Raw genomic sequence first — 15097 nt, 5'->3', positions numbered from 1 at the left:
CCCCCCATACACCCCATACCCCCCCATACACCTCATACACCCCCCCACACACCCCATACACCCATACACACGCCCCATACCCCCCATATACCCCCCCATACACCCCATACCCCCCCCATACACCTCATATACCCCCACACACACCCCATACACCCCATACACACGCCCCATACCCCCCATATACCCCCCCATACACCCCATACCCCCCCATACACCCCATACACCCCCCCACACACCCCATACACCCCATACACACGCCCCATACCCCCCATATACCCCCCATACACCCCATATATACCCCCCCATACACCCCATACACCCCCACACACACCCCATACACCCCATACACACGCCCCATACCCCCCATATACCCCCCCATACCCCCCATATACCCCCCCCATACACCCCATACCCCCCCATACACCCCCCCCCCCCCTCCCCGCACACATCGGCTCTCAGCTCCGCTCTCCGCCCCTTTTATTCCCCTTCACTCCGCCGAGCCCTTCTGACGCCGCTTGGAGGGCGGCACGAGGCGGGGCGGGAGGTCGTTGGGCAGCCCCCTGCCCTCCAGCTTGGCTCCGATCAGGTGCCCGGCCAGCGCGAACTCCTCGGCGTCCAGCATCCCGTCCCGATCCACGTCGCTCAGCTGCCAGATGCGGCCGAGCACGGAGCGCGGCAGTTTGCTGCCCACCATCCAGCCCCGCGCCTGCCGCCCGCTCAGCTTCCCCCCCAGCGGGCACAGCCCGTAGAAGATCTCGTCGTACTTGGCTTTGTCCTTCGTCACCACCCACTCGTCCTCGCCGCCCTCCCCCTCCTCCTCCTCCTCCTCCTCCGCCCCCTCCACGAACGGCCCCCGCCGCGCTCCCTCGAACGCCCCTCCCTGCACCCCGGGCGCCGCCTCCCCCTCCTCGCGGCGCAGCAGCGGCATCAGCGCGGCGATGTCCCGCGTCAGCAGCTCCTCCAGCGCCTCCAGCAGCCGCGGCTTCAGCGCCGGGAAGCGGGTCAGGTCCTGAGCCAGGAGCTGCTCCTGGGGGCGACGGGATGGCGGCGGTTGGGGCCGCGTGGGGCCGTTGGGATGACTGGGGTTGGGGTCAGTTGGGGTCGTTGGGGTCATTGGGATGACTGGGGTTGGGGTCACTTGGGGTCGTTGGGATGACTGGGGTTGGGGTCAGTTGGGGTCGTTGGGATGATTGGGGTTGGGGTCAGTTGGGGTCGTTGGGATGACTGGGGTTGGGGTCTTTGGGGCCGCTTGGGGTCGTTGGGATGACTGGGGTTGGGGTCAGTTGGGGTCGTTGGGATGACTGCGGTTGGGGTCTTTGGAGCCGCTTGGGGTCGTTGGGATGACTGGGGTTGGGGTCAGTTGGGGTCGTTGGGGTTGGGGTCGTTGGGATGACTGGGGTTGGGGCCATTTGGGGCCGTTGGGATGACTGGGGTTGGGGTCAGTTGGGGTCGTTGGGATGACTGGGGTTGGGGTCATTTGGGGTCGTTGGGGTTGGGGTCGTTGGGATGACTGGGGTTGGGGCCATTTGGGGCCGTTGGGATGACTGGGGTTGGGGTCAGTTGGGGTCGTTGGGGTCATTGGGATGACTGGGGTTGGGGTCAGTTGGGGTCGTTGGGATGACTGGGGTTGGGGTCAGTTGGGGTCGTTGGGGTTGGGGTCGTTGGGATGACTGGGGTTGGGGTCAGTTGGGGTCATTGGGGTCATTGGGATGACTGGGGTTGGGGCCATTTGGGGTCGTTGGGATGACTGGGGTTGGGGTCAGTTGGGGTCATTGGGATGACTGGGGTTGGGGCCATTTGGGGCCGTTGGGATGACTGGGGTTGGGGCCATTTGGGGCCGTTGGGATGACTGGGGTTGGGGTCAGTTGGGGTCGTTGGGGTCATTGGGATGACTGGGGTTGGGGTCACTTGGGGTCGTTGGGATGACTGGGGTTGGGGTCAGTTGGGGTCGTTGGGATGATTGGGGTTGGGGTCAGTTGGGGTCGTTGGGATGACTGGGGTTGGGGTCTTTGGGGCCGCTTGGGGTCGTTGGGATGACTGGGGTTGGGGTCAGTTGGGGTCGTTGGGATGACTGCGGTTGGGGTCTTTGGAGCCGCTTGGGGTCGTTGGGATGACTGGGGTTGGGGTCAGTTGGGGTCGTTGGGGTTGGGGTCGTTGGGATGACTGGGGTTGGGGCCATTTGGGGCCGTTGGGATGACTGGGGTTGGGGTCAGTTGGGGTCGTTGGGATGACTGGGGTTGGGGTCATTTGGGGTCGTTGGGGTTGGGGTCGTTGGGATGACTGGGGTTGGGGCCATTTGGGGCCGTTGGGATGACTGGGGTTGGGGTCAGTTGGGGTCGTTGGGGTCATTGGGATGACTGGGGTTGGGGTCAGTTGGGGTCGTTGGGATGACTGGGGTTGGGGTCAGTTGGGGTCGTTGGGGTTGGGGTCGTTGGGATGACTGGGGTTGGGGTCAGTTGGGGTCATTGGGGTCATTGGGATGACTGGGGTTGGGGCCATTTGGGGTCGTTGGGATGACTGGGGTTGGGGTCAGTTGGGGTCATTGGGATGACTGGGTTGGGGCCATTTGGGGCCGTTGGGATGACTGGGGTTGGGGCCATTTGGGGCCGTTGGGATGACTGGGGTTGGGGTCAGTTGGGGTCGTTGGGGTCATTGGGATGACTGGGGTTGGGGTCACTTGGGGTCGTTGGGATGACTGGGGTTGGGGTCAGTTGGGGTCGTTGGGATGATTGGGGTTGGGGTCAGTTGGGGTCGTTGGGATGACTGGGGTTGGGGTCTTTGGGGCCGCTTGGGGTCGTTGGGATGACTGGGGTTGGGGTCAGTTGGGGTCGTTGGGATGACTGCGGTTGGGGTCTTTGGAGCCGCTTGGGGTCGTTGGGATGACTGGGGTTGGGGTCAGTTGGGGTCGTTGGGGTTGGGGTCGTTGGGATGACTGGGGTTGGGGCCATTTGGGGCCGTTGGGATGACTGGGGTTGGGGTCAGTTGGGGTCGTTGGGATGACTGGGGTTGGGGTCATTTGGGGTCGTTGGGGTTGGGGTCGTTGGGATGACTGGGGTTGGGGCCATTTGGGGCCGTTGGGATGACTGGGGTTGGGGTCAGTTGGGGTCGTTGGGGTCATTGGGATGACTGGGGTTGGGGTCAGTTGGGGTCGTTGGGATGACTGGGGTTGGGGTCAGTTGGGGTCGTTGGGGTTGGGGTCGTTGGGATGACTGGGGTTGGGGTCAGTTGGGGTCATTGGGGTCATTGGGATGACTGGGGTTGGGGCCATTTGGGGTCGTTGGGATGACTGGGGTTGGGGTCAGTTGGGGTCATTGGGATGACTGGGGTTAGGGCCATTTGGGGCCGTTGGGATGACTGGGGTTGGGGCCATTTGGGGCCGTTGGGATGACTGGGGTTGGGGTCAGTTGGGGTCGTTGGGGTCATTGGGATGACTGGGGTTGGGGCCATTTGGGGTCGTTGGGATGACTGGGGTTGGGGTCAGTTGGGGTCATTGGGATGACTGGGGTTGGGGTCAGTTGGGGTCGTTGGGGTCATTGGGATGACTGGGGTTGGGGTCAGTTGGGGTCGTTGGGATGACTGGGGTTGAGGTCAGTTGGGGTCATTGGGATGACTGGGGTTGGGGCCATTTGGGGCCGTTGGGATGACTGGGGTTGGGGCCATTTGGGGCCGTTGGGATGACTGGGGTTGGGGTCAGTTGGGGTCGTTGGGATGACTGGGGTTGGGGTCAGTTGGGGTCGTTGGGGCCGTTGGGATGACTGGGGTTGGGGTCAGTTGGGGTCGTTGGGGTTGGGGTCGTTGGGATGACTGGGGTTGGGGTCAGTTGGGGTCGTTGGCGTTGGGGTCATTGGGGCCACTTGGGGCCGTTGGGATGACTGGGGTTGGGGTCAGTTGGGGTCGTTGGGGTTGGGGTCAGTTGGGGTCGGGGTTGGGGTCAGTTGGGGTTGTTGGGGTCATTGGGATGACTGCGATTGGGGTCGTTTGGGGTCGTTGGGGTCATTTGGGGTCATTGGGGTTGGGGTCATTTGGGGTCGTTGGGGTTGGGGTCATTTGGGGTCATTGGGGTTGGGGTCTTTGGGGTCACTTGGGGCCGTTGGGATGACTGGGGTTGGGGTCATTTGGAGTCATTGGGGTTGGGGTCATTGGGATGACTGGGGTTGGGGTCATTTGGGGTCGCTGGGTTTGGGACATTGGGATTGAGGTCATTTGCGGTCATTGGGATTGGGGACATCTGGGGTTGTTGTGGTTGGGGTCATTGGGATGACTGGGATTGGGGTGGTTTGGGGTCATTGGGTTGGGGTCATTGGGTTGGGGTCATCGGGGTGGGATTAAGGTTGGGATTGGGATTGGGGTGGGATTGGGGTTGGGATTAACGTTGGGGTTGGGGATGGGATTGGGATTAAGGTTGGGGTTGGGGATGGGATTAGGATTAAGGATAGGATTGGGATTAAGGTGGGGTTCAGGGTGGGACTGGGGCTAGGGTTGGGATTGGGATTAAGGATGGGATTGGAGCTTGGGCTGGGATTGGGATTGAGGATGGGATTGGAATTAAGGCTGGGATTTTGATTAAAATTGGGATTGGGATTGAGAATGAGATTGGAATTAAGGTTGGAATTGGGATTAAGATTGGGATTGGGATTAAGGATGGGATTAGAATTAAGGTTGGGATTGGGATTAAGGTTGTGATTGGGATTGGGGTGGGATTGGGATTGGGAGTGAGGATGGGATTGGGAGTGAGGACGCGATTGGGGATGGGATTGGGATTAAGGATGGGATTGGGGTTGGGTGGGATTGGGGTTGGAATTGAGGATGGGATTGGGATAAAGGATGGGATTGGGGTTGGGATTGGGATAAAGGATGGGATTGGGGTTGGGATAGGGATTAAGATTGGGATTGGGGTTGGGATTGGGATTAAGATTGGGATTGGGGTTGGGTGGGATTGGAATTGAGGATGGGATTGGGATAAAGGATGGGATTGGGGTTGGGATTGGGATAAAGGGTGGGATTGGGGTTGGGATTGCGATTAAGGATGGGATTGGGGTTGGGATTGGGATTAAGGATGGGATTGGGATTAAGGATGGGATTGGGGTTGGGATTGGGATTAAGGATGGGATTGGAATTGAGGATGGGATTGGGATTAAGGATGGGATTGGGGCTGGGATTGGGATTAAGATTGGGATTGGAATTGAGGATGGGATTGGGATTAAGGATGGGATTGGGGTTGGGATTGGGATTAAGGATGGGATTGGGATTGGAATTGAGGATGGGATTGGGATTAAGGATGGGATTGGGGTTGGGATTGGGATTGAGGCGGGGTTGGTGCTGGGATTGGGATTAAGGCGGGGTTGGTGCTGGGAGCAGACCTGCATGCGCGCGCAGTCGGGGAAGTCGCCGGGCGGGATGTGCTGCTCCATCTGGATGCGGGCGAAGAGCAGCGGCAGCTGGGCGATCAGCTGCTTCTTCTTGTGCCCCTTCCCGAACACCGCCGGCATCTCCTTCTTCAGGCGGCTCAGGATGTGCGCGTGCACCTTGGGGGGGGGGGATCCCTCAGTCCTGGGACCCCTGGGGGGGGAGCGGGGGGGAGAGCCGAGCGCCCACCCCCACCTCGACCCGCCCCCATCCCCTCCAATCCCCATCCCTACCCCACATCGCTCTCACAAATCCCCCATCTTTCCCCCCCCCCACATCTCCCCCCCCTGCAGCCCCCCACCCCGTATCCCCCCCCCCCCCACATCCCGCTGCCTTTGGCCCCCTCCCAGTGGGGCCGTGCCCGGATGCGGTGCACAAAGGGCCGCGGCTGCAGGTGGCCGGAAGAGATAAGGCTGAGCCAAAATGTTGGGGAGGGGGGGGGGAATCAAATCACACCCCCCCCCCCAACCCCACAGCCCCCCTCGGCCCCATAGGCAGGGGCCACACTGATGGGCTGAGCCACGGGAAGCCCCCGGCCCCACAGCTGCCCCCAGTCCTGGAGGCCATTGCGGCAATCGGGGGGACACGGGGGGGGGGGGGGGTTAGGGGTGAGAAAGGGGGGGGAGGGGGGGGCTGCGTTAATTATTCTGCAATCAATGTGGAGGAAGCCTCGTTAACTCACGGGAAGCCCTTAACGAGGAAACCATGCACAGGATGCGAGTGGTGTGATTTTCCCACCCCCCCCCCCCTCATTGGGGCCATTGTTGGGGGTGGCCCCGAGCCAGAGGGGTGGGGGGGTGGGGGGGGGGGGGGGGATCCCCTCCTGGTGCTGGGGAGGGGAGTGGGTGTCCCGACCCCCCCCACACATCAAGTCCCATCGTCAGACCCCCCCCCAGACATCAAAATGCTGTGAAACAGAGGGGACCGCGGTGCCCCCATCCCCATCGCTGCCACCAAAGCACAGAGGGGACCGAAATGCCCCCCCCCTCCCCCCCCCAAATAAAACATTTGATGCTCTGCTCTGAGATTGAGCCTCCTATGGGATCTGGGATTGAACCCCGTGTGGGTTCAACCCCCCCCCCCCCCCACGGGTCCCATAAACGGGCGGAGGGGCCGCGATGTCCCCTCTTGGTGGTCGCATGGAGGGGTTCAGAACCCCGTCAGCGCCACCAAAGCACGGGGGGCTCCGCTCCCATCGCTCCCACCGCACCGCGACGTCCCACCCCCGGACGGAAGACCCCCCCCCAGCCCCCCCAGCCCCGCTCACCCTAACGAGCCGTGCCCTCTTGACGAGGTCGTTGAGCTTGCGGAGGGCGGAATTGCGGGGCAGGTTCTGGATCTCCTGGAACAGATCCTGCTCCTCCAGCTCGAAGAGCCGCCGGTTGTCGGCGATGAGCAGCGGCTCCGACCAGAAGGAGCCGATGAAGACGCGCAGCACCTCGGGGGTGTTGAACACCTTCCCCAGGGACCACATCAGCGCCCCATAGACGCGCATCAGCTGCTGCGTCTCCACCATGTCGGCCTTGTTCAGCACCACCCGCACCTTGTCCTCGTTGCCCCGCAGCGCCCGGATGGCCTCGGAGAATTCGTCAGAGATCTCCAGCTTGTGGGCGTCGAAGAGGAGGATGATGAGATCCACGCGCTCCGCGAACCACTGCAGCACGGCCGGGAAGTCGTAGCCTGGGGGGGAAACGGGGGGAGATCAGCACCCAGTCCGACCCCGACCCCAAACCCCAGCACTGAACCCAACACCAACCCCGACATCAACACCAACCCCGACATCAACCCCAAACCCCAGCACTGAACCCAACACCAACCCCAACATCAACACCAATCCCAACATCAACACCAAACCCCAACATCAACCCCAACATCAACCCCAACATTAACCCCAAACCCCAACACTGAACCCAACACCAACCCCGACATCAACACCAACCCCAACATCAACCCCAACATCAACCCCAACATCAACCCCAAACCCCAACACTGAACCCAACACCAACCCCGACATCAACACCAACCCCGACATCAACCCCAAACTCCAGCACTGAATCCAACACCAATCCCAACATCAACACCAACCCCAACATCAACCCCGACATCAACCCCAAACCCCAGCACTGAACCCAACACCAATCCCGACATCAACACCAACCCCGACATCAACCCCAACATCAACCCCAAACCCCAGCACTGAACCCAACACCAATCCCGACATCAACACCAAACCCCAACACCAACCCCGACATCAACACCAACCCCGACATCAACCCTGACATCAACACCAACCCCGACATCAACCCCAACATCAACCCCGACATCAACCCCAACATCAACCCCAAACCCCAACACTGAACCCAACACCAACCCCGACATCAACACCAACCCCAACACCAACCCCAACATCAACCCCAACATCAACCCCAAACCCCAACACTGAACCCAACACCAACCCCGACATCAACACCAACCCCAACACCAACCCCAACATCAACCCCAACATCAACCCCAACATCAACCCCAACATCAACCCCAACATCAACCCCAACATCAACCCCAAACCCCAACACTGAACCCAACACCAACCCCGACATCAACACCAACCCCAACACCAACCCCAACATCAACCCCAACATCAACCCCAACATCAACCCCAAACCCCAGCACTGAACCTAACACCAACCCCGACATCAACACCAAACCCCAGCACTGAACCCAACACCAACCCCGACATCAACCCCGACATCAACCCCGACATCAACCCCAACATCAACCCCAAACCCCAACACTGAACCCAACACCAACCCCGACATCAACCCCAACATCAACCCCAAACCCCAACACTGAACCCAACACCAACCCCGACATCAACCCCGACATCAACCCCAAACCCCAGCACTGAACCCAACACCAACCCTGACATCAACACCAACCCCGACATCAACCCCAAACCTCAACACTGAACCCAACACCAACCCCGACATCAACATCAACCCCAACATCAACCCCAACACCAACCCCAACATCAACCCCAACATCAACCCCAACATCAACCCCAACATCAACCCCAAACCCCAGCACTGAACCCAACACCAACCCCAACATCAACCCCAAACCCCAGCACTGAACCCAACACCAACCCCAACATCAATCCCAAACCCCAGCACTGAACCCAACACCAACCCCGACATCAACACCAACCCCAACATCAACCCCAAACCCCAACCCTAAAACACAACACAACCCCAAACTCAACCCCAAACCCCAGCACTGAACCCAACACCAACCCCGACATCAACCCCAACATCAACATCAACCCCGACATCAACACCAGCACCAACCCCAACATCAACACCAACATCAACACCAACCCCAAACCCCAACCCTAAAACACAACACAACCCCAAACTCAACCCTAAAACAAAAAACAACACCAAACTCAACCCCAAACCCCAACACTGAACCCAACACCAATCCCAACATCAACCCCAAACCGCAGCACTGAACCCAACACCAACCCCAACCCCAACACCAACACCAACCCCAAACTCAACCCCAAACCCCAGCACTGAACCCAACACCAACCCCAACATCAACCCCAAACCCCAACCCTAAAACACAACACGACCCCAAACTCAACCCCAAACTCCAACACTGAACCCAACATCAACCCCAACATCAACCCCAAACCCCAACCCTAAAACACAACACGACCCCAAACTCGTCCCCAAGCCCCAGCACTGAACCCAAACCAACCTCAACATCAATCTCAAACCCAAACTCAACCCCAACCTCAAACCCAAACTCAACCCCAACCCCAAACCCCAGCACTCAGCCCAACCCCAAACCCCAAACCCCAACCCCAAACCCCAACCCCAACCCCAACCCCAACCCCAACATCAACCCCAAACCCCAACCCCAAACCCAACCTCAACCCCAACCCCAACTCCAAACCCCAACACTGAACCCAACCCCAAACCCCAACCCCAACCCCCAACACTGAACTCACCCCCACCTCCAACCCCAATGTTGAACCCCGACCTCGAACCTAACGATGCCAAATCCCACCCCGACCCCAAACCCCAACAACCCCAAACTCAACCCCGACCCCAAACCCCAACAACCCCAAACTCAACCCCGACCCCAAACCCCAAGGACCCCAAACTCAACCCCGACCCCAAACCCCAAGGACCCCAAACTCAACCCCCACCCCAAACCCCAAGGACCCCAAACTCAACCCCGACCCCAAACCCCAATGACCCCAAACTCACCCCGACCCCAAACCCCAACGACCCCAAACTCAACCCCGACCCCAAACCCCAACAACCCCAAACTCAACCCCAACCCCAAACCCCAACGACCCCAAACTCAACCCCGACCCCCGGCCCTGATTGCGGCTGCTGCTCATGGGGCGGTGGGGGGGGGGGGCCGTAGATGGGGGGGGGGATCTGCGATGGGGCTCCGCTCATTGGGGTGCGACAGACGCGCCCCCCCTCGTGTCCCCATGGGACCCCCGCCCCCCCCCCGTTGTGGGGAGTCTTTTCGGCCCCAAAACATCGCAACACCAAAAAAGGGAAAACGCGGCTCGGCCCCGATGTCCCCGCGCCGCCCCCGGCCGTCTCCACATCCCCCCCCCCGCCCCCATCCCAGCCCCCCCCCCATTTAGTGCCGCCCCATCCCCGCAGGCGGAGCCCCGCGCCCCCCCTTTGCCCCCCCCCCGCACATTCCACCACCGGGAGCGCCCGGGAAGGGCCGGAATGCGGCTGTGCGTCCAACGCGGCCCAACCCGGACCCCCCCCCGCCCTCCCCCCCCGAGGACCCCCCCAGGGACCGCATTTCAGCCCCACAAGCGGGGGGTCCCTCCCCCCCCCCCTCCCCGCCCCGTTGCTGCGCGGCCGCCGCCAGCGCTGTTGGCCGAGGCTGAGCCGTTGGGTGGGGAAGGAAAAAGGGGGGGGGGGGGGGGCCGGGGGGGGCGGCACAGCCGTCGCGATGGGGCGGAAAATTGGCGATGCCCCCCCCGCCTCAATCCAACACCACCAATGAGTGTAGGGGGGGGGAGAGCCAGGATTCCCCCGCCCCACGGAACCCCCCGCCCCCAAAGGACCCCCCCCCCTCTTTACGCAGGAGGACCCACGGGACCCCCCCGCTTCAAGGGACCCCCCCCCCCATTTTTTGTGCGGGGGGCTCCGCCCCACGGCGCTGCGCCCGGGGACACTGGGGGGGGGGGGGGAGGAGGGGGGGTTGCTCCATCCCTCTGCCGCTGCTGGGGCATTTTGCAACGCCCCCCCACCCCCCACCCACTGGGACCCCTCCAGACCTTCGCTGCCCCCCCCCGCGCCCCAATTATTTTCCTTGCACCCCCCCCAATCACCCCAATTTGAGACTCTGCTTTGCCCCCCCCCCAGCAGCACTTCTGCCCTGCAGCCCCGCTGCGCTGCCACCCATTTTTCCGCGCCCCCCCCCGCTTTCCTTTACCCCCCCCCCCATTTGCTGTACCCCTCTATTTCGCTTTGCCCCCCCCCATCTCACACTGCCTCCCCTTCCACCGTGGCCCCCCAACCTCCCCGTCTGTGCCCCCCCCACACCTCCCTGCACCCCCCATCTCTCCATCCCCCCCCTTTTCACTTCGACCCACACTTCGCTGTGCTCCCCCCCCATTTCTCCATCCCCCCATCGCTGTGCCCCCCCCATTTCTCCTGTCCCTCCCCACATCTGTGCCCCCCCCATTTCTCCACCCCCCGATCGCTGTGCCCCCCCCATTTCTCCTGTCCCCCCCCCATCTGTGCCCCCCCCATTTCTCCTGCCCCTCTCCATCGCTGTGCCCCCCCCACATCTCTCCATCCCCCCCCATCGCTGTGCCCCCCCCACATTTCTCCACCCCCACATCGCTGTGCCCCCCCTCATTTCTCCTGCCCCTCCCCACATCTGTGCCCCCCCCATTTCTCAACCCCCTCCACTACTATGCTCCCCCCCATTTCTCCACCCCCCCTTCGCTGTGCCCCCCCCATTTCTCCACCTCCCCATCGCTGTGCCCCCCCACATCTCTCCATCCCCCCCATCGCTGTGCCCCCCCATTTCTCCACCCCCCCATCGCTGTGTCCCCCCCTATTTCTCCGCCCCCCCCATCGCTGTGCCCCCCCCATTTCTCCCCCCCATCGCTGTGCCCCCCCCATTTCTCCACCTCCCCATCGCTGTGCCCCCCCACATCTCTCCATCCCCCCCATCGCTGTGACCCCCCCATTTCTCCCCCCCATCGCTGTGCCCCCCCATTTCTCCAGCCCCCCATCGCTGTGCCCCCCCATTTTTCCTGCCCCTCCCCATCGCTGTGCCCCCCCCACATCTCTCCATCCCCCCCATCGCTGTGTCCCCCCCATTTCTCCAGCCCCCCATCGCTGTGCCCCCCCATTTCTCCGCCCCCCCCATCGCTGTGCCCCCTCCGCTCATTTCTCCATCCCCCTCCCCCCCCCCCCACCACCGCTGTGCCCCCTCCGCTCATTTCTCCGCCCCCCCCACCGCTGTGCCCCCCCCGTACCGCGGCAGACGCGCTGTTTGGCCCCGGACAAAATGCCGGGGGTGTCGATGAGGCTGATGCTCTCCAGCACCTGGTTGGGGAGGTGGGCGCACATGAACCTGAGGGGGGGTGGGGGGGGTGGGGAAGGACACAAACGGAGGGGGGGTCACACACTGTCCGTTAGGACCCCCCCGCCCCCCCCCCCGGCTCTGCCTGACTCCGACTTTCCAAAGTCTTTGGCAACGCCGGGCTGCATTCCTGAGCGCTGCATCATCCCCCCCCCCCGCCCCCCCCTCCGGCAAAGCGGGGGGAGACCCGGAGACCCAGAGTGTGGAGGGGAGGGGGGGCCGTACCAGAACCCCCCCCCCCCCAAAAGCAGAACCCCGAACCCCCCCAACGCGGGGCCGAGGTTTGGTGACAACAAAAGGAAAAAAAAGCAAAGTGGGGCACTGCAATCTGCCCCAAATCTCCACGTTTTTCCCCCAGAATATGACCTCCTATTTGGCTCAGTGACCCCCCCCCCCAAAAAAAAATTAATAGGTGGGAATAAAGGAGAGGGGACCCCCCCCCCCCCAAAAAAAAGCAGGTGGTTATGAAGGATTGTCCCACTGAGAGGCTGATGGTGGATTTTGGGGTGAGGAGGAACCCAAGGGGCATTTTGGGGATGTTTTGCCTCAAATCACCCCATTTTCCCCCAAAACGCGACGCCTTATTTGGCTGAAAGTGCCCCCCAAAAAAGGGGGAGGGGTCTCCTGAGGAGCAGAGGTTGGGGTGAGGACTGCCACCAATCAGCTGCTTCACGACAGCGGCGCGCGAGCAAGGTTCTCGGGCGAACCCCCCCCCCCCTCCGGAGCTGAATTTCGGGTTGAAAAAAGACCATTTTGGCATTTCAGCATCCCTCCGCCCCCCCAAAGCGAGACTCACCGGTTAAGAAAAGTATTCCCGAAGGGGTTCAGCTTCCGGAAGGGTTTGTTGGGGTCGACGATGAGCGCGTTGCCCGGCGTGATGCCGGCGGCGTCGCCGTGCATGATGGCCACGAAGGAGTCGGTGGTGGGCTCGGGGCCGACGCGGGCGCCGGGGATGTCCTCCTCCAGCAGGTAGCGGATGAAGGTGGTCTTCCCGGTGGAATATTGCCCGGCCACCAGCACCATGGGCTTGTTGTCGAAGTCGGCGTCTTCCAACGCCGGCGAATGGAAGTCGTGGAAACGGTAAAACTCCTCCACCGGGAGCAGCTTCTTCTTGTAGAGCTCCTTCAGCCCCGCCGTCACGGTGCGCACCACCTCGGGGCTCTTCTTCTCGTGTCGTCGCATCCAGCTGAACATGGCGCTGCCGTCAGCGCCGGGCCATGGGCCGGGGGGAGCTCCGGGGAGGGGTCTTTGGTGGGTCCCGGGGGACTTTGGTGGGTTTTTGGCGGTCTTTGGTGGGTTTTTGGCAGGTTCTGGTGGTCTTCGGACGGCTTTGGTGGGTTTTTGGTGGGTTCTGGTGGTCTTTGGAGGTCTTTGTTGGGTTTTTGGCAGGTTCTGGTGGTCTTTGGAGGGCTTCGGTGGGTTTTTGGCGGGTTCTGGTGGTCTTTGGAGGTCTTTGTTAGGTTTTTGGCAGGTTCTGGTGGTCTTTGGAGGTCTTTGTTAGGTTTTTGGCAGGTTCTGGTGGTCTTTGGAGGGCTTCGGTGGGTTTTTGGGCGGTTCTGGTGGTCTTTGGAGGTCTTTGTTAGGTTTTTGGCAGGTTCTGGTGGTCTTTGGAGGGCTTCGGTGGTTTTTTGGTGGGTTCTGGTGGTCTTCGGAGGGCTTTGTTGGGTTTTTGGCGGGTTCTGGTGGTCTTTGGAGGGCTTTGTTGGGTTTTTGGCGGGTTCTGGTGGTCTTTGGAGGGCTTTGGTGGGTTTTTGGTGGGTTCTGGTGGTCTTCAGAGGGCTTTGTTGGGTTTTTGGCGGGTTCTGGTGGTCTTCGGAGGGCTTTGGTGGGTTTTTGGCGGGTTCTGGTGGTCTTTGGAGGGCTTTGTTGGGTTTTTGGTGGGTTCCGGTGGTCTTTGGAGGGCTTTGTTGGGTTTTTGGCGGTTTCCGGTGGTCTTCGGAGGTCTTCGTTGGGTTTTTGGTGGTCTTCGGAGGTCTTCGTTGGGTTCTGGAGGTCTTTGGAGGTCTTTGGTGGTCCTCGTTGGGTTTTTGGTGGTCTTTGCCGGGTTTTTGGTGGTCCTTGGGGGTCTTCGTTGAGTTTTGGTGATCCTAGCAGGACTCTGTCGGGTTTTTTGGCGGTCTGTGTTGGGTTCTGGTGGTCTTCGGAGGTCTTTGCTGGGTTTTGGCGGTCTTCAGGGGGGGGTTGGTGGTCTCTGGGGACCTTCGGTGAGTTTTGGTGATCTTTGGGGTTCTTTGGTGGGTTTTGCTGGTGGTCCTTGGGGCTCTTTGGCGGATTTTGGAGATCTTCAGTGGGTTCTGGTGGACTTTGGGGTTCTTTGGTGAGTTCTGCTGCTCTTCGGGGGCCTCCGGTGGGTTCTGACCGTCTTCGGTGGTCTTTGGGGTTCTTCAGTGGGTTCTGGGGGTCTTTTTGGTTCTTCGGTGCTCCTCAGTGCCTCGTGGGTTTCGGTGCCTCCGTGAGCTGAGGAGCTTCGCTGCCGTCAGTGGGGAAACCGTCGGCTTCCCACCCAAAAAAAAGGTGGTTTTCCACTCCAAAAAAAAGTCAGGATTTCCACCCCCCCCAAAAAAATCTTTTCTCCCCCCTCCCCGCCTCCCAAAAAAAGGGAGTTTTCCACCCAGAAGGGTTTTCCACCCCTCCCAAGGAGCCCAACCTGGGACGGCTGTGGGTCGGTGCTGGGGAAAAGTCAATTTTCGCCCCTCTCCCGACGGACCCACGGAGCGTCTGCCTGCGGCCGGGAGGCGGCGGGGGAGAAAAGGGCTGGGGGGGGCGGGGGGGAATACATTACCATAAATTATTAAAGGAGGAAGGGGGAGGGAGTGGAGATGAAGGCAGAGCCATAAAAGCGGAAAAAAAAAAAAAAAAAGGGGGGGGGGGGAATAAATAAAATAAAAGTTGCGCTGAGGCGGAGCCGGAGGAGGCGGCGTTCCCTTCCGCACAGCGCCGGACGCGGACCCCCCCGCGGACCCCCCCAGGTTCCACCCAAATACACAGCACTGCCAAAAAGAGGCTCCCGAAAGCCCGAAAAGCGGGGGATTCAACCCCAAAATGAGGT

General features: G+C 61.2%; 2 protein-coding genes across 3 annotated transcripts; both read right to left on the bottom strand.

Annotated features, from left to right (window-relative positions):
* Positions 1 to 460: 460 nt before the first annotated feature.
* EHD2 (EH domain containing 2) lies at positions 461 to 13242 on the bottom strand. 2 transcript variants are annotated; one of them, XM_085215314.1, is made up of 6 exons: positions 12845 to 13242; positions 11942 to 12039; positions 6950 to 7086; positions 6674 to 6862; positions 5361 to 5525; positions 461 to 1027 (listed from the first exon to the last, which is right to left on the bottom strand). In XM_085215314.1, exons 1-6 carry the CDS (start codon positions 13240 to 13242, stop codon positions 488 to 490), a joined length of 1527 nt encoding a protein of 508 aa, XP_085071440.1. In that variant the 3' UTR covers positions 461 to 487. The 2 variants fall into 2 exon arrangements, with proteins under 2 accessions (XP_085071440.1, XP_085071439.1); XM_085215313.1 differs by having other exon boundaries at positions 6674 to 7086.
* A 143-nt stretch (positions 13243 to 13385) lies between these two features.
* On the bottom strand, positions 13386 to 14472 carry LOC146541927 (uncharacterized; the record flags this gene model as incomplete). Its single annotated transcript, XM_085215321.1, has 1 exon — positions 13386 to 14472. A coding segment is annotated over one exon (927 nt), but the record flags the coding sequence as incomplete, so codon positions are not given.
* Between the last annotated feature and the right edge of the window lie 625 nt (positions 14473 to 15097).

Source organism: Meleagris gallopavo, unplaced genomic scaffold (genome assembly GCF_905368555.1).
Source record: "Meleagris gallopavo unplaced genomic scaffold, MGAL_WU_HG_1.1 scaffold_15, whole genome shotgun sequence".
Classification (NCBI taxonomy): domain Eukaryota; kingdom Metazoa; phylum Chordata; class Aves; order Galliformes; family Phasianidae; genus Meleagris; species Meleagris gallopavo.
The sequence above is the reverse complement of the archived record's forward strand: the minus strand, read 5'-3'. Positions and strand labels throughout refer to the sequence as shown.